The 19,897-nt window shown below is 28.8% G+C and overlaps 2 protein-coding genes across 6 annotated transcripts in view; both read right to left on the minus strand.

Moving 5' to 3' along the window:
• The window catches only part of kek5 (kekkon 5), a 114,887-nt gene that overhangs the window by 38,983 nt on the left and 56,007 nt on the right, over positions 1-19,897 (minus strand). For all 4 annotated transcript variants that reach the window (XM_035081695.1, XM_035081696.1, XM_035081697.1 and 1 more), the window contains one exon: positions 3,150-3,216. The gene's annotated coding sequence lies outside the window, so the exon portion shown is untranslated. The remainder of the gene's footprint in view (positions 1-3,149; positions 3,217-19,897) is intronic.
• Positions 16,634-18,032, minus strand: LOC118066008 (uncharacterized). 2 transcript variants are annotated; one of them, XM_035081699.1, is made up of 5 exons: positions 17,905-18,032; positions 17,556-17,821; positions 17,297-17,477; positions 17,026-17,200; positions 16,634-16,907 (listed from the first exon to the last, which is right to left on the minus strand). In XM_035081699.1, exons 2-5 carry the CDS (start codon positions 17,807-17,809, stop codon positions 16,660-16,662), a joined length of 858 nt encoding a protein of 285 aa, XP_034937590.1. In that variant the 5' UTR covers positions 17,810-17,821; positions 17,905-18,032; the 3' UTR covers positions 16,634-16,659. The 2 variants fall into 2 exon arrangements, with proteins under 2 accessions (XP_034937590.1, XP_034937591.1); XM_035081700.1 differs by having other exon boundaries at positions 17,556-17,947.

Genomic DNA, 19,897 nt, shown 5'->3' on the forward strand with positions numbered 1-19,897 from the left:
TATTTTTAACATTTCATTATTTAAGTAATTAAGCTTAATACTTGGTATAAAAGTTGAAAATTATTTTTCAAGTCAACGTTCGTGCCAATTTCATTTAATAATAATGCAGGATTAAAAAATAAAACCGAAAAAACCGTAATAAGATTTAAGAAAAAAAACACATGGTAGAAAAATGATAAGTCTATGGATCACAGAAAAGATTGAACAATTTATAAAGAGTATTTTAATCTTTAGAATATAAAAAGCTTTGTTTGAAGTAGCGTTTTCATAAAGTGCTTATGAAAATTCTTCTAGTGATATAAAATTTAAGAAAAAAAATCGAAAGGAAATAAAAGATAATGTTTTGATAAAATGGAGATTTACTTTGAGTCTTCTAGATGTCAAGGCCATAGTTGAGTTCAAGGACTTTTGGAGTGTTGATTCTAATGAAGAAAAGATAGAATTTTATTTGTCAGATAAATGAGATCGAATGTTTGATCATCAAATACATATATGCATAAGGATGTATATACCAATATGTCTATTGCATTCTGTGGATATCTACTTTCACGAGAAGTGATTTGCTTTCTCACTTCAAATATGTTACAAAAGAAAAAAAAAACAAAAATTGATAAGTTCTATATGCTGAATCTTCTTCAAACGATAAAAACGTTACTTTGAAAGGGATCTTTCTTTATACTATCATATCTATAACAAGAAAAATGCATCAATAAGATTTCTTTGCATCTTGAACAATTTTTCAAACTAGTTATATTTGTTGATGGATTACTACTGTCAAAAACGATATTCTCAAATGTGTAGATTTTAGAGAATAAAAAATGTATATTCAAGTAATAAATTTTAAATACACACTAATTTTCTTCTTTTAAAAAAACATCTTTCAACAATTAAGAGCACGAAAAAATAGAGTGCTTTAGGAATATTTTAGCAGTGGAGAATTATAAGTAAATTACAAGGAAAAATTTTACTTAAAAAAAGTTAATGAGATAATTGAATTGAGTTGAGCTCGGATATAAGCGAGAATCCTTTAGTCTGATATTCTCACAATATTTAACAGCATGAAGCTTAAATTGATCCACCGTGGTCAACGATATTAGTAAATGACATAGAGTGAGTTAACATTATATATTCGATACCCTAGCTAACTCTTGTACCTTGTTGTGGTATCATAAATGTGAATACTGTGGAGGTATACTAAAATGAATAATATCTCATTTGCATATTGCGTGTGACTTTGTTCCTGCTGTTGCATTGGCTTTATTAATAATGCATCGTATACGGTCAAGCGTTATAGATTTTGATATAATATGAAAGTTACAATAATGTAGCAGTTAATCTTATTAAAAGTTAAAGAGTTGTATGAATAAATAATGAATTCAATATTTATTCTTTCTTTCTTGATAACATTGGCTTATTTCCAAACTATTATTACTCTCTTCTGCATAAAATGTATGCCACAATACTCAATGTATTTTATGATTTCATTGATGTCGTGAGATAGTTGTAATTTTCAGATTTTTTTCTCAAAGATTCTTTCGATGAAAAAAATATAAAAAATTATTTTAAACTTTTGTATCATTTCTAGCGTTGGAGGAAGGAAAAGTCCATTGACTTTTTTTCACATAAAAAGTATGCACAATATTCGATACTGATATTGAAATCTTCGTTGAGAAGTTGAAATAGATGAAGAGTTTTTTTCTTTGCCAACCGACTTTGGAATAATAAGTAAAAAAAAAACTATATACATTTCAAGCATCTAAAAATTTTAGCTCTCACTATGCACATTTCTAGAAAACCTTCCAATCAATACTGTCATTTATATTCCACTGGATCCATATCTCTTAGAGATCATACTACTAGAAATCGATAGTGTAGACTACAGTAAATTACAGGAGTACAATTACAAAGAGACGATATGAAATGTTGCTGGAATGTGTTCTATATGTGTACACTATATGTATTCATAATTCTACATTTATTATAAATTGCATGTTGAAAACACATGCATTGATTATTTTTACTTTGAACGAATATTTATTGTATTTATTTAATAAAAGCCAGTTCTAGTGATCAAATTATCAGACTGATAGTAAAAACTTATTGACAATCGTGATTGTATTAAATTTCACTGATATAATTTCCCATGTGGCGAATTACTGCATTCATAATATGCCACGGAAAATTTACATTAATTAACTTAATTGAAGTAATTTCAGCAAAAAATTCATTGAAATAACCTAATGGCTTGAGTTATTAATTTTTGGTATATTATCAAAAGCCGATAAAGTTTACTTTACAATAAGTTATTATTAATAATTGTTATTATGTTACGTAACAGAGTGAAGTCTTACAACTTACAATATTTGACCTGCAAATAATCGATTCTTAGATTGTTGTTTAGTTTGTTCAACAGTTTGTTTTCTATTTTATGGAGCTGATATTGGTAAATTAGCTGGTTTATAGATCAAACAGGCAATCGTATGATTGCATAGAAAATAGTTGGCATTGCTTTTTGATAGAAATAAATGTTACAGAAAAAATTTTTTTCCAATAAATTGATGATAATCGACTTTTACTGTTCAAACACGTTTGATAGGATGTTTTTCAACCTCGTGACGACTTTTCTAAGATTCTGAGAAAAAAATTTGACAAAATGATGAAGAAAAAAGTGACATTTTCAAGTAGGAACGTTCGAAATTCATAGTACCAAAAGTTACTCGTTGACCTGCTAGTGTTCCAATCCTTTTTATATCCATTATTGGTTTTTTACTTTAACTTTCAAATTTGCTGAACATTTATTTTTCGGAAATAAGACTTTGATATCAAAATTTTTCTTCCCAATAAAATTACAAAAAAATTGATATTTAATTATAAAAACAGTTGAATGATATTTTCTTAAAAAGTTGAAACCGTGAAATAGTTCAAGAAGTTGGTATATTTTATGGTATTATTTTTATTTCAATTAACTACCATTATAAAGTTGATTGGGATAAAAACTATAGAAATATATATATTCAGCATTAAATCGTTAAGTTAAGATTTATTCAATATTTGTCAGAATTTCAAAACTCGTTCATTAAACTTTCAATTAAATTTATTAACTTAAATTAATAATCATGATTCTTCTATTTATAATCAAACATACTTACTTCTTGCATGGTAAAAATAGCTTATCATCGGATTACTACTCTTGTTCATTTATATCGAGATTCAGAGCTGCAAAAAAAAAAGATTGATCTAATAAGAATACAAGAAAAATCACAATTTGAGTAATTAAAAATCATTTTATCCATTATTTAAAATAATTATTTAGTCAATCCAAGTTGTATGTTTTAATAATAAAATTGAAAGCAGCATAAAGTATCGATTCTCAGCTGTGCGGCAGAGATGGAAGATAATTTACTAACTAAAGCTTGTTCGTGTTGAAAATAAACTTGCTTATAAGGATAAAGAGAAAATGATGAAGTACTGAAGTGAGGTAATCTCGGAGGATCTGCTACGCTACAGATGTCTAAACTATCAGGTAGGTAATTGCTTGATAACATTTGTTGCTCTTAACAAGTTAAAAAAGGAACACGTTTGAATTTAAATTTATTTTTAACGAAATGATTCACGGGTAAATATTATAATTTATTCATTTTAAATGCAAAATCTCTTCCTTAACATTACATCATTAAAATCTTAGTTCCACTCATTTATATTCATTTCATATTTTTATTACTATTTAATAAAAAAGTTAAAATTAAATAAATAAATAAATTGCTCGAACGGTGACGTTTTGTATTTGTTTCTGTTTACAAATAGATGAAATTCTAAAGCATAACATTCGATGTCAACAAAACCAAAAGCTTCTCGCCTATCTCAGAGTTTTCTTTCTCAAGATGTTTTTTTTTCACTTTTTCCCTTTTTCTTCTTTTGGGGAACGCAAAGCCGGTTATCGCTAGAAATGAATGGGGTACAATCTTTTCCATTCAGGTGTGGGTTACATTATCGTACAACTCGGTCAACGGCCGGAAGGCGACGTGCAATGGAAAGACTGCAAGCTCCTGCTTCACAATCTGTGGATGTTTCGTAAAAAAAAATGGGTCACAGTTTTTTTGCAGCAATATATTAAATAATGATTGTAGAAAAATAAAAATAAAGGGATTCAATTGAATCATAACGTTGTGAAAAAGATGAAAATGTAAAAAAGTAGTTAAACTTCTTACGCTTTGAGAACAACAATCATTCTATTCAATACATTACATCAATACAAAGAGTTGACATCTGAATTGCATATCATGTGTGAATGGAAGGGAAGTGGAGCAACTGGAATCTAGCCAAACAGTTAACTATTGAACTGAAAAAAATATCCAATTGAATTTGTATGGAAAACATCAGTTTTTGTAGAATACGAAAAAATTAGATGCACGTGAAGAAAAATATTCTTTTGTCACAATAAATGGAATTTCATGGAATTTTGATATATCAATAAAAAATCCATCATCAATAGTTATTAAATGTACACTGGAAATTTTTTTTTTGAAAATTGTACTACCAAACAAACAAACAAAATCTGGTATGACAAACAACAAAAACATTCTTGTGCAAAAATTACTCTCATGTTACGAGAAAACTGAGAACAAGTAAAAGTTGCAACAAAAATAATTTAGTAATTAAATTATTGCCTTTGTTGAATAAATCTTATTTTTTTTTAAAGTAACTTTTATTCCAAAATAACTAATTTTTACTGCATTTTTTATTCACCAATTAGCTTACTTACAATATAAGAAAAATTTTTATACCAAATTTTTTTAAAGGTTTAAAAAAAAAAACTTTTTTCTATACAATTAATTACTACAAAAAGTTTTTATTTTTTTAATCGAAACATCTGTATGTTGGAATAACAAATTCATTTTCTGTCTATTGTACCAACAAACTTTCTTGTTGAAATTTCATTAAAAAGAGTATTTATTTTTTTTTTAATTTTTATAATTTTTATATAAAACTTTGAATAAATAACTAATTATAATTTACTATAGTTTAGTATTTCATCATTATTAGGATCTGACAACGAATGATCTTCTACGAATAGAATTAAAAAAAAATCTTTTCGTAGTTTCTCTAATAAAGTCCAATTATTTGTGATAATATTTCATCAAAATAGCCTACTTTTCTAATTAGTTTGTTAATAAATAAAATAATAATATCAACGGAACGAAATTTTCACGTGGTCATCAGTTATGTTGAAAAATTGGAGAGAAACAACATTTGAAGAAATACAATACTAACAATTAATGAAGAGTAAAGACATTAATAATATATCATTAAAAAATTGAACTTGGGTGTTAGTATTTATGAAGCTAAATTTCTGAAAAAAGAAATGAAAGAGAGAAGAGACTAAAATATAGAAAAATTTACAGTGTCATTATAAACCTAAATAGGATTTTCCGAGCGAAACTAGAAGCAACCATCTCGGAAATCCTTTCTCACTTTAAAAATGTCTGTTACAAACGTCCTGAATTCATATATATATATAAACATATATCTGTACACGTATAAATACCAACGTACAACGACGTACTCTCTACTGTCTACTGCCATCCTAGTAGTGCGAATGAACGTAAAGATGTAACGAGGTACATGAAGTAAAAGAAAATTTTCTAAAAGTACCTCTTCTAGGCACTAACGTTGAAGTACAGTTAAATGTTTAAAGCATAGTGGGTTATAAATTTTAAATACTTTTTGTGCTTTACCTGCAGTAAACTATGGCAAAAGTCAGGTTAAATTAGAAACAGAAGGTTAAAATAATTTTGTGAAAAAAATTCACACTATTTTTTTCTTTCAACACACTAAACTACTTTAAATAAACACAACAATTATTAAGAAAATTCTTATTTTAAATGAAGAACAATTTTTTTCACTGAAATCTATATCACTTAATAGCTAGGCATAACTGAATAGAGAATCTAAAAAAAATCAATTTAAAAAATAAAAAATAAATTCGAAGACTATATTAAAATGATTATTTGTTATAAATAGATTAATTACAAATCCAATTGATGATTTATATCACATTTATCAATAGCTTATAATCAAACCTATTAGACAAACAATAGCTGTATAGCTTTAATAATTACCAGAATAATTCCTATCAGTATTCCAATTTTAATTTATTATCAACTAATTAATTAAGTTGAACAATGTTTCAATGATTATGAAAATATACAATCATCTTATGATTTTATAGATATTGATTATCAGTTAATATATTATTTGTTGAAAGTCTGTATAAATACACCTTCATTCTATTGAATGACACTTAGTTCGACTGTATTGATTTTACATATCAACTTAGTAATTAGAAGATCGAACTGTACATAATACTAAAAGCATCGGTTTGATTACAAAGGTGTCAATAGCTTGAATATCCCAGCTAGTCCAATATGATTGGATGGCTTTCGTGCTTGTCTTCTCATAACTCATAAATCTATAAATTGTTTTTCATTTATGCTGTTTTTATCCAACTGGTTATTTATGAGGTACTATGTTTTCAAAGCACGAGAATTCATGAGTTATCGGTTTAACTGAATTCATCAAATAGTCATGTATCTTTTAATTTCCAATTATCAATTTAACTTCATCAAATCAAATATATTTATCGGTGATAATTCATTTTAAGTATCATTCTGAATATTTAGTAATGACTAATTTTTTATTCCTCACGTATTGAGTATACTTTGATAAGTATTATATACAGCTACTTAATGCTCAACTTGATTTAGAACTTGGTACTCAAACTGATTGAGTGGAAATTCATAATTGATGTCAATTGTTTGAAAATAAATCCGAGTATAAACTTAGAGAAGCTCTTATCAGAATATCCTGAATTTTAATATAAAAAATTCCAAGAGGATTTTACTCATGAATGATTTGTCAGCTGACTGTATCAATCAACTAAGTCTAATTTTATTCATGAAATTGTAATTAATGTTGGTAAGGAATGGTTAATATTAGACTATTACAGGATTATATCATCTATAATAAACTTTGAATTGTCAATAAAAATAACAATGAACATATAATGTGACATGTCTAATCGTAAAATAAAAGTTTCACTGGTTTTATTCGTCGACATAACAAATGACGAGTTATGGCAGCGTGACAAGCTCTCAAAACTATTTTATCTTAACGAACCATCCCATCATATATGCACATTAATCAATCGTAAGTATCTGTAATTTTTAGAATTTTTTTATTCGATAGTGGTAATAGGACGGAAGGGGGGAGGTATCTGGCATCTAACAGCTTTATTTATGACTAAAGTTGAGATTAATAATTCAAGTTGAGGTACTTTGTTGGTAAAGTCATGTAAAAAACAACAATCTGGTTTCAAAGATCTTGATAGTTAAATCGATGGTGATAAAAGGTATAAATTAATTGCTCTGTGGATTAAGCAAAATAGTTAAAAGCATTCAATTGAAAATAATGCTGATACAGTTGGCAAGCAACGGTCATCAGCTATCACCAAATATAAAATCGATACTCTAGTTCTTCAGCATGCGGTGGGTATCTACATGCAGCTCACGTTATAGCTATTTCATGCCAAAAAGCAGTAGAAAGACAACGAGATGCACGTTTCAACGTTGACTATATAACTGTTGCATTTTCTCTTGCTGTTTTCTCTACAACTTTGTGTTCAATTCTGTGACTCTCTAGTTATGACAAGCATATAAACGATTTTTCAATCTCTGTCTGGTGTGTTTCTATCACCATACTGCGTCAGAAACTATTTAATTTGGAAAACGTATTACGTGTATCTCTTTTCAATGTCCGTTGTATTTTACGATTTGACATTTCATGTTCACTAGAGTCACTGCTAAAGCTTTCACCAAATATGGTTTTATATTGCTCGAATATATAAATTAATAGTCTTTTCCTACGAAAATTTCGTATAAAATGGATAAAATTTTCCCATAAAATGTCTAGGAAAATCTTTTGAAATGGTCGAAATAGGATTCGATTGAGCTTCAAGCTAAGAGGTAAAAGTTGACTTATCATAGACTTCAAGTAAATTCAACCTTCGACCTTATAATCAACCAGTCAGTCGTATTCTATGATTACAAACTGGTCTTAAAGGGCACTGTTGTATCGTTGAATAACACGCTATGCACCGGAAAGTTTAATCGTCTCGTTCCAATTACTTTAGGGAAGCATCTGTTGACGCTTCGCTTTATAAAGCTGCTACAAAGTTGTACATTTTTTCCTAGCTTTTCTCAGCTCTACTGAAATTATAACTAAAATCGAGGAATAATAAACGATATAAATATTTAGTTTAAAAGTCATTTTTACAGACATTTTTTAATTGATTAACTTATTAGTGAGTAGAACGTTTTTCAAAGCTTCTTATTATCAGAAGGAATGAGATTTAATGAATTCATAACGATTTTACTTGCTTCATTAAGCACTAGTTTCTCTTGAAATTAATAAATTTAAATAGCAGAACCAAAGTTTCCAGGCATAATTTGATTTTCCAGTGTTGGAGATCTTATGATAGTTTCATTTTTCACCTAGCTGCATGAAATACCAAGCATGATCTCTATTCAGAAGTGAGTGGACGCACAACTAGTATTAGGTTACTAATAAAGCCGTTGGCGCATATTAGCGCTAGCCAAGTAGTTAGTTGTGCAGCTGTAACGAACGGTTCTCTATTTCCTCACCTGCGTGACGTGTTCCCGCAACACATCAGCCACAAAACATCTCTCATTCTACTGCATAACTATGATTAATGAACCGCTGTTAAAATCCGTAATTTATGCACTGAATAAATGATACTAACAATATTTTAAAGACCATACAGCTTTTTTAACGGCATAAAAAATGTATATAATAGAAAAATAAAACATTTACATTTATTTTTATATTACAAGATAATCATAACTTAAAACCATAACTAAAAGTAATGTATTTAAAATTAAAAATGTTAAATTAAAATGTAAGAAAACATGCTGATAGTGATAAAGAAAAATCTCAGCAATATCTTGGTGGTTATTATTTTTCCCCATTACTCAAATCCTTATGGAACATTTTTAAATGACAATGGATCGTAGATAAGGGTTGAAGCGTAAAATGGTTGAAAGGGTCAAGATGAAAAGATCTGAGGTAAGCCAGTCGTGTGCTATCACGAGATGAAGACTATGGAGTCACCCTTTTGGGTTTTATTATCATTACTCGGAGAATAATAACAAGCTGTCTTGAAAAATAGCAGTTCATTTTTAATTACTTTATTGATTAACTATTTCTTTTTATACTTTTTACTTCAATTCTTAAAAAAAGAGTTATTTTCAATTTAATTTATCAACGACTAATAAATTATCTCTTCTTTGATAGAGATAAATGGTTCCCAAGCTTTTTGAACCTTAATTCCGATGAAAGACCTATTCATAGAGTTTCGAGGTTCTGAAGTACAATAAAATAGATGAATACTCTTTACTTAATTTAGCTTGGGCTTAGTACTTATAGTATTCACAGTAGAAAGTCAAAATTCGTATCATACATGGTGATAAGATCTTACGTGTGACTCAATACCAGGGACATTCATTAAATTATTCCACCATCTTCTCATAGAAACCTGCAGGCTTATGAAGCATGATTTGCCTTAGAATTTACTGGATGATCTTGATATGCTTCTCGTTTTGCTATTAATTTCTACTGGACCTATTCTTACGCCTACTGCAGGGCAGAGTCAAGTACATGACCTTTTGATGGTAGCTACTAACACACCAACACGAACATGCCCTAGAAATTAGTTCAAGCACTCTGCTGAGTTAATTCAATACCCCTGCACTTGCTCACTCCATTTATATATTGATCTAATATCGATCAATTTATATACAGAGAAATAAATAGGATGAGACCATTGATGATAGACTATTATAACTGATGCTATTTATTTATTGAATTGATATTTTGCATAATTAAAAAAACTGTTATTTGTAAAATTCATCTCTTTATGATATGTATATATATTTTAAGCTTTTACAATTTGAGTTTTGTGAAAACTGAACATATAAAACTTTTTAACGGAATTGAATGTCATCCATTATGATTCCAATTATTTGAGAACTAAATAAAAATGAGTTTAGGGGCATTTTGGAGTACTGACATGGCGACCTTCTTATGAAAATATACTCACTGACAATATGGATGTAATCTTCAATGAATTTAAACGATGGTAATTATTTTTTACATAAACTGTAATTGTTATAAGCAATATATATTCGTTTAACTCCCTGTGGAGTCATTAACAATATTTTATTAATATTTCTCAGATTTGTTAACAATATTGATCATTTAATAGTTTAATTATTTATGTAATAAAAAACGGCTTTATCGAATTCGTTTCAACTTTTTTAAGCTTAATTATTATTAATTAAAATGTCTAAGGTCGAAATTTTAATTAGTTCTTGAGATATCGGAGACAAAGAAAACCCTGATATACATACATACGATCACACTTACATTCTTTTAAAAACTTCTTAATATGTTTCCAAATGTCTTGAAACGTAAAGTTATACGGAAAAATGATTGCATAAAAAATTACAATGGATTTGTAGTAATATCGGACTATCTCTAGAGTTTCTGTAAATCTGATAAAATGCAATTTTAAAAACTCTTTGGTCATTATGAAATTCTGTAACGGACCATAGTAAATTCTATTTTGGGTTTGTTGTACGAGAGAGACAAAAATTCCCCATTGACCTGAGTCTGAAAGTATTATCAACCACAGCAAAAATTCCTACGGCTGAACATACTTTTCTTCATGCATTTTTATTTTTCTTAAGAATGTGCTGAACGTAGATTACACATTCGTTATTAATTAAAAAAAAAATTTATTTAACAACTTATAATCAAATTCAAGTTCAAACTGGACCGATATTGGATTTTCTACTGTAAGACTTTTTGCTGTGCTTTGTAGTATTTTCAAGCCCAAGTCAATGGGAAATTTTTCTCTTAAGAGATTTTCCTTAATGGTTTACAGCATTAAGGATTACAAGTTCGAACTGGTCCAACATTACTACATCCTATAGTAAAATTACATTTAAATCTGTAGAAGCAAGTCATGTAATATTCTTTCCGTGTATGATTAAATTTTAAATTTGACAAATCGACCGTATTACAATAACTTACCAAGAGAAAGTTAATAATTTTCGTAACGTGATGTGTACTCCAACAATTGTGATTATTTTTGGTATGTTATGATTGTTGATTTAAAACTTTTTTAATTTTTAATAGTGAATTATCTTAATTGTTATACTTCACAGTTGTTCATAAAATTATCAAAGAGAAAATCTTGGTATTCCTTTTGCTTTCTTGAAGTTTAATTTACTCTAGTTTTCTTTGAGGTAGATAGCTAAGATTCAAAGACGAACAACAAATAAAAAGTTTTCAACACATTGAAAATTAAAATTAATTTACATCGAAAATACTTTGATGATGTAATTTAAAATGTTTCTTTCAAAAAGATTAGAAATAATGCACTCTATTTCAAATTGTAGTGTTACTTTATTCTCTAGCTACTTGCCTATTCTTTTATTGAGGTTTACCTATAGAACTCTGTTTACTTGATCTAAAAATTTTACTTACATTTCTGTTCAACAAAAGAATTGATTACCACAAAAATTTGTACCGATAAAAAACCAACTGTTAAATGCTGGAGGATCAAATTGGTGGGCAATTTGTGGTATACATTTATTGGCAAAAGTGCAAATTTCAAAGAGATAGATGTGGAATCATAGACCCATAAAATTAATTTCGGTGTCGGTGGCAAAAGTTTAACTGATATATCGAAAGAAGAATTTATATTTTGTTGGCATCGATCTATTGGCTATAAATATTCCTATAAATCTGTCATCGAAGAGTTAAATTTTAAAACATGGTCAGAAAACAAAAGTGATATTTACACCAACGTGACACTTTCAATTTTGAAAAAAAATAATTAAACTAGCCACTAGTGAATACCAATCATATAACAAACTACCAATTACACAGTATAACAAACTGTAACAAATCCAGTTGTATAAGACGAATAATTACAATTGCAAGTGAAAGTTATCCACTCAGCAGAGAAGTTGTAGTGAGAAAATATTAAGATTTCATACAATTTGCATTAATTGCCTATTTTTTTTTTTCAATTTAAAATACTTAAGCATACTCTATCAGAAGTTTGGTTTCATGAATTGGAGTTTCTCAAGAGCTATTCAATTTTTTAACAAGATCGAAGAAGTTTAAATATTTGATAATACCGCGTGGAATGAAGACAGAGATACCACGTCACTTTATACTAGATTTATTCGAAACAGGAAATGAAAGAACTAAGTTTTAAATTCAGCGCTATCAATGAAAAGTTTAGTAATAATCCCATTTAAGATAGATCAACTTATTATATTTTATAACAGAAATATAGGAATTTAATAGAAATAAAAATTATTTACTTTTTCATTTTTATTTAATTCAACACCTGAACTACTTATTAACAGCGTAAAATCATTATTGAATCTTTGCCAAGAAGTCATAAAAATTCTGTGCTACAGTGTATCATGTCTGTGGTAAATTATCTCTTTCCATGGTTTTGTTTTGAATATTAAACATTTTACGAGTTTGATAATCTGGATTTATAGCTAACAGAGTTATAACAAGCTTTGGATATTAGTAAAAAAAATCTGTATCATGGTTGTAGCTTTATGTTTTTAAAAATAAATTTATCAGTAACAAAAGATAGCATGATCCTATTCATGTCTTACTTATGGTTTATTAAAATATTAATATGAAGAAAATGTTTTATAACTGTCTTTGAGTAAAATTCTGTAGAAAAATTTCAATGAATCACAATTTATATTTATCAAAAATTTGATTTATGTTATAATTAAATATTTTAGAATATTGAATTTCTTGGAATAATATTTGTGTAAACTTTATCATACGTGTTTGAAGAGCTGCTAGGTAAATGCACTGTGCTTAGAAAAATAACAAAAAGCTATTCCAGAAAAAGATTATCACTTTATTATAAAATTTGCAATACAGAATATTTTTTTTATGGAAATTTTTTTATTGTCCTGTTACAAGATAAAATAGTCCATCGATCGATTTGCTGATGTTTAGAGTTAATTAAGTAACTTCGATTTAAAATTCAAGGTACTATAAGAATTTTAAAGTAGATCATTACTGATAAATTAAAAGAATTAAACCATTTGCTTGTTTCTAACTACAAAAAGGAAAAATGTTTCTTCGAAAAACAATGAAGTTTTTTTCAATCATCAGAAGAAGTTTAATTGATTGAGCTTAATGTCTTATTAACTTCAAGCTATTTCACTATGTATCGAAAAAAGGTTTTTGATAACGAAATCTATTATAATATCTTCAGCTTTCACAGAGGCGGAAAATTAAGAATAAACATTGCATTAAATTTTTTTTTCCAAGACAACGAAAAAGGTCTTTAATATAATATAACTTCATGAAAGAAAAATTAAATCAGCATTTACAGTTTTGTCTGTCACATTCTATATAATACAACCATTTTCAGTTATGCAATTAAGAATAAATTTTTGTTGTATTTTTCAGTTCATTTCTCAGGTAAAAAAAATGATTAAGAATTAAATTTTTATCTCGTTAGTAAACCTCTGGAAAGGTGAAATGAGTCTGATGAAACAATGAAAAAAAGATAAGTTCTAAAACAAGCTAAAAAAGTCTGTAATAGGTTTCAACAGCAAGCACCCACAACTGTCCGTTCGAAGTGAAGATACTTCCTGTAGTAGATAATTAACAACTCGTCTCGTAGTTTCCACCTCCTGCAAATTTTACTCTTCAACCCACTTTCCTTATTTCATGCAGAAAACAAGGAAAGATATATGAAGTAAAATGAAGAAGTGCACCCCACTGGGCTACCGGAAATTATGCAGTTTTGAGATAATGAAGAAAATGGTTCTCCTCGACTCAGTTTTATGACAAGTCCAAGTTGACATCACTCACATATTTTTATTATTTTCATAAATTTCCACTTATTTTTACATGAATTTCCATCAATTTACTAACTTTATCAACATTCTGTTAACATAATACATAGTTAATTAATTTTCATTTCATGAATGACCATGAAAAAAAAACTGGTTTAATGTGATTTCATAAAGAAACATCAAAAGTAGAGCTATATAACTTTGATACAAAATCATCAATCACTTGGTAATAAAAATGATATTAAACTAATAATTAGGAAATGACTTGTCATTAGTGTGTTGTCATTAGTGACACGTGTATGTGCGGCAACTGTGTAGATATTCAAAGGAAAGAGGCCAAGGCTTAGTCACGTATTCAGCATTAACAACCACGTTAATGACAAAGCGGCAAACATATTCTTTTGCCAACATTCAAAAAAGAAAAAATTGTAAAAGAAACTACAGTAAGAATCACCTTACTTCAATTTGCTTGAAATTCTCAGGAGGCTGGCAAACATTGTTTTACAAGACAAAACGAATAATAATCATTTTTTGAGATAATCTCAAGTACATTATTTTCATGAAATACTTTGTTATACAAGACTAACAGTATTTCTTTTTTATTTATAATTTTTGTTAATTTTCTGGCTATAAAATCTTTTGTTGTTTTCATCTTACCATGAAGGGTAACTAACGATTATTTCTTTGAACGCAACAAAAAAAGTCTTGACTTTCTTATCCTCCACTAAAAGTCTTGAATAGTCGACTTTAATGAGCTTGGCGTAATGCGAACTCAACGGTGTCTAGAGGCGGATAGTAGCCGAATATAAAGTTCTAGGGATAGTCAATGTAAAGTGGTAAAAAGACTATCTTCCAAGAGACTTGATGTTATGCACTACGTCAGGTATTCTTGAGTATGCCTCAATTTCTTCTTGATTCTTACCTCCTTCCTCACTCTACTGCTCGATCTATCTCTTAGTTGCAGTGTCTAGAGCACAATAAGGGTATAACTATCCACTCGAGGGTACATCGTTGTCTAGATGCTTACAAGCTTGTTTGATCTTACTTTTATATTCTCAGAGGCAAGAAGGTTCCATCTCGAATGCAATCCAACGCACTGACCTCTACGTGCTGAATTAATTGAATACAACAGGTTGAATTAAAAAAATTCAGCCAAATCTTCGGCGCATAACAAAACGAACAGCTTGGTAAATTTAGTGGGTTATGTAAATACTCTACAAATACAATTCTCTTGAAATATAATATTCTGTGGAGAAAAAACAAAATATCTGAAACGCATTTTTTACAATTACACAAACCACAAATGATTGAATCGTTTGAATTAGATCAGTTTGAACAAAGTTAACCGCTATTACCCATACGTTATTATCACAATTGAGTAGGATTCAAAATCAATTGGCTCTGCGCCAGGTGGACTAGATGATTTCAACTTGTCGAAATTGCAATGAGATGAGTTCAAAGATTTAAAAATCGTAAAAAGTTGAGAAAGATCTTATTTTTTTTTTTATTATTGTTATAATTCTTTGACACTAGATTCTTTTATTACTCTTAATCTCAGAATTCAATTTAAAAGAAGAAAAAGGAAAGTACTATTCTTTTCTATCTTTCAAGTTGCTTCGAGCGATTGTTTTCCTTCTCTTCACCGCCTTAGAGAACCCATTCGTTTTTCTCCAAGCTCGTGCTTCGAATATCGATGACTGTCGTTTTTAGATTTATAGTTCTAAAAAGGTAAAATCAGCAACGCAGAAGGCTAGGAAAATTCACAATGGATGTTATATGTTCTAGGATAGTCAACTAACGTGGAATGTCTTCCCGCCCACCTTATTTCAATAGTCGTAAATTCGTAAGAAGATATAACTCACCATTCCGACGAGTTGTAAGAATTTTTACAGTTATATATTCTGATAATGCACTGCTGCTGTTGTGTTTATTAACCCAGATAGACAAGTCTCTATGAAATTTAAATCAAATTGATACCATTTTTTACTATTTATATGAACTCATCATGACCGTTTTGTGAGTACCTCAGTTAGACCAAATTGAAAGCAACTGATGACATACATGATTGAGTGTAGATTGTCAAAATATCAGATCAAGTAAATCATAGAAAATTTGTACTAAAAATCGATAGTTTAATTTCAGCGTTATATGATTTCATTACAAAAATTAAATATTCTTACATGTATGCCTATTACGATGATAAAAATGTTTGACTCATATTTTCCTCATATTATAAGCATGCCGTGATGGTTTTAAAAACACCATATACTCCTACAAATATACTTGTGTAAATGACGAATATTTTTAAATCATATTTTCGTCATATTCACAGCATACGATGATTACATTTGAAGCGTTAAATATGTACACATATATACTTCTCTAAATAAGAATTATTTTCAAATCATGATTACTTCATCAAATGATCAAAATGTGACACTACTAGAGAAATCGGTATGATAGATATATGCAGTAAAATTATTTATTACATTTTTTATTTAACACCTGAATAATATTAAATAATACAAATATAAAACATAATTATCATTAACATTAAAATATATTAAATGCTTTCATGATTATTTAAAAATATAAATGTAATTATATTATAATGTTAGAGGATATGAAATACAAAAAAACTTTCTTACTAATAATTATTAGATTAATCTTAATACAAAATGCAGAGTAGCCAGGGATTTAATTTCGATGTTCTTTCGTTTAAATTTTCATCCATCATTGCTTCATTATCTTCGTCATCTGACAATAAATATGAATCTTCCTCATTTTGGCCTCTGTTTGCCCTCTTCTTCTTTAAAGCTTTCGAAATTTGTTTATAAGATCGTAGGACCTCGGAGAAATTTGAAGTGAATTCATTCAAAGTGAACGTTTTAATTTTCTTAATTCTTTTTGCTGCACCTGTAACATTATCATGTTTTCTTTAAAAATAGCAGTCATAAATAATAAAGTCGAGTATGACTATAGTGTTAATATCATTATAATAATTAATCAGGTATAATACATCAAATATACTTACTCATAAACACTTTCATCATTTTTGTTCCTTTAAATTTCTTTTTTGGCGAACTATTTGGTCCTGATTTACCAGTCCATGTAAATTTTTCTGCAAGTTCTTCTGTCATTGCAGCTCTCACAAAGTTATGTAGAGCCTCACGAAGGTCATGTCCTCCAGCAAATTTAAGATAATCTCTCTGCAATAAAAAATGATAAAATCTGATTATTCCATTTATTTTAATAATTTCAATGGTGTTACAATGAAGTTATTAATAATCTAAGTATAATCGTACAAGAGTTTCTGCTCGTTTTTTATCAGAATCCTCCTCAAATTGGTTAAAATCATCCATTGATTGAAGTGGGAAGCCATCAGGTAGCTCAAAATCGTCCATGCTAGGATTGTTCGCCTTTTCAATAGCTATTAATTTTGCTTCCATATTTTTTAAAATTTTCAAACCGATGTCTTGGTGTTCCCTAATGAAGAAAATGTTTTTTATTACATTCTTATTAACTTTATTATATGATGATCAGTGATATTTGATGTGTACTCACCGAATTTCATCTAGCTTTTTTTCAATTACGTCTCTTTCAACAGTAGTATTGGTTTTCGGCGTTAAATAGGTATAAGTTGATTCTTGATTAACTGGATATGGTTGTTGTGAATGATATGGATGCGTAAAGGTCGTTGCAGGAGTTAGCTGAACCAATGGAGTTGTATTAGGTGGTGATGGATGTTGATAAGCATTGGAATAGTGCGAATCATATTGATAACTGTGATTTTCAGAGCTTCCTGATGCTTGATCCATACTTTATCAAACCTGTAAGCAGTTTCAAATTTTTAATTAAAATATCTATTTTTATGAAAAATACTAATTATATCTTACGTTATACTATTACATACTTCAATAATTCGATAATAATGTCATGACAACATATTCATTTTCTTGCAGTGTTCGACCTTTCCAGGAAGGCATTTTATAGCATTTTGCAAACAATTGCGTTAAATCAATGACATCATATCTGTTACAAATATTTTTACATTCATATACTCCAGCAAAATATGAATCTATCCCATATGGTATACTGTAGTAATTTTTAACTTCTATAAATTTCTTCACAACTAAAATATATTTATTGTCTGCGACTGTTTGGATAATGTTATGAATTTCGCAAATTTTTCCTGACTTCAATAGAATACAATCATCTCGATTATTTTTTGCCATGAAACGTAAATAGTCAAAACGAAAACCTTTGTATTGTACCAACTCCAAGTGTCTTAAATTGCTTGGAACAGGTCCATTTTTATGGCGATGTAATGGCTTAATCTTTTCATCGATTGATTGATTGTTGGTGGCAATTGCACCTTCTTGCATGCGATTGTATAGCTGTTGTAACAATAAGGCTGGTTTTCTTAAATATTTACGGAAAAACGTCATGTTATCTTCATAAGGAAATGCAGAATAACAATTCAAATTTCCAAATTTCCTAACATCTTCAACGACGTGTAATAGTCCGTGTACGTTATAGGTTAAATAGGTAATCCCGTAAATTTCTGGGCAACATTCTACATATACTTTCAAGGCAGTTTCAGCATATTCTAAGCTGGATTCATCGGGATTTGACGTCAATAATACTCGGCAAGCTGAATGAAGCAAAAGGAAATGTAAATATTCGTCTCCTTCCAAAAAATCTTTAAAAATTACTGGACCTGTGTACAATAATAGTTGCCTAAATTCTGTAGCTTTATAATGTTGATAGTCTTCCAGCAATCGTGGACGTCTAGAAAATTCATACGGACAATATGATTCGATAATATTCAATCTCGATGAAACTTACTTCACTGAGGCTTTATCAAGACCAACAAAAGTATATTTTTTATCTATTATTGCCGATAAAAATTTTTTAACAACTCCCAAACATATCAAATGCATGTACTCAAATGGTACACTCGTAAGTGCAGTCACTCCTATATATTTCAAGGCAGATTCGCCTTGCGGTAAATGATGTTTTTTATCTATGGCATTGATATATTCTTGATCTGTTCTTTTTTGATTTATAATTGTAGAGAAATACATTGTGCGTTCATAAGATTTACCTATAACTTTACATTTTGAGCATGGGCTCGAAGAATTATGGCCACGGTGATTCAACATTAGTGCACGAGCTGGTGCATCAGCTATAAGTGTTCTTATATAAATTGGTATCATTTTCTGTTTGAATTGTATTCCTCCTGATCTCCAAATATCATTGAATTCTTTAATTAAATATTCAAACAATTGAAGAGAATTATCAGGTTTTTTTTTGCCGACGTAAACTCCAATAATTGCTGGTTTATCTCTCAGAATATTACAAATACGAAATTGAATTGGCCAAATTTGAGTGTTACCACTGCGATGAACTGACATGCCATCAGTATGTACATCTAATAATACATAATCACCTTGAAATGAATCTGCAAAGATTGATAATTTCTTGAAGATTTCATTCTTCAAACCAATATGTAAATATTCTCCAGAACCCATTTTTATAGTTTCTAGTGACTCCCTTGGTGTATTTAATAATGTTTTTGTTGACTTTGGAAGTGGAGCAAAACACGGATGAGTTCGCAATGTAGTTAATATTTTATCACCTTGTGAATGACTGATATTGGCATGAAGAAACGTTGAAATAAGTTTCGATTTAAACTCTTGAAACGAGTTTTTTTCAACAGTAATTTCTTCATAATCACTATCAATTGGAGATATAGATTCATTGGAATCACTACATTCCTCGGAAGTATCGAATTCGTTTATAATATTTTCTTCGCTACTATCGTCGTAGGAGAAATTATTATTAACATGTGAGGCAGATGTTCCTGTATTATCTTGAAAGACTGATTCACAATCATGTAATTT

This window comes from Chelonus insularis, unplaced genomic scaffold (assembly GCF_013357705.1).
Source record: "Chelonus insularis isolate UGA/USDA-ARS -01 unplaced genomic scaffold, ASM1335770v1 contig_326_pilon, whole genome shotgun sequence".
NCBI lineage: Eukaryota > Metazoa > Arthropoda > Insecta > Hymenoptera > Braconidae > Chelonus > Chelonus insularis.

Bases quoted from the DNA above. Each gene is read 5' to 3' on its own strand.
- LOC118066008 (XM_035081699.1), bottom strand. From the start codon at position 17,809: ATGGATCAAGCATCAGGAAGCTCTGAAAATCACAGTTATCAATATGAT. The intron at 17,478-17,555 runs GTGAGTACACAT...TTTCTTCATTAG, and splicing joins AAAAAGCTAGATGAAATTCG to GGAACACCAAGACATCGGTT. The intron at 16,908-17,025 runs GTAAGTATATTT...ATAATGTTACAG, and splicing joins AATGATGAAAGTGTTTATGA to GTGCAGCAAAAAGAATTAAG.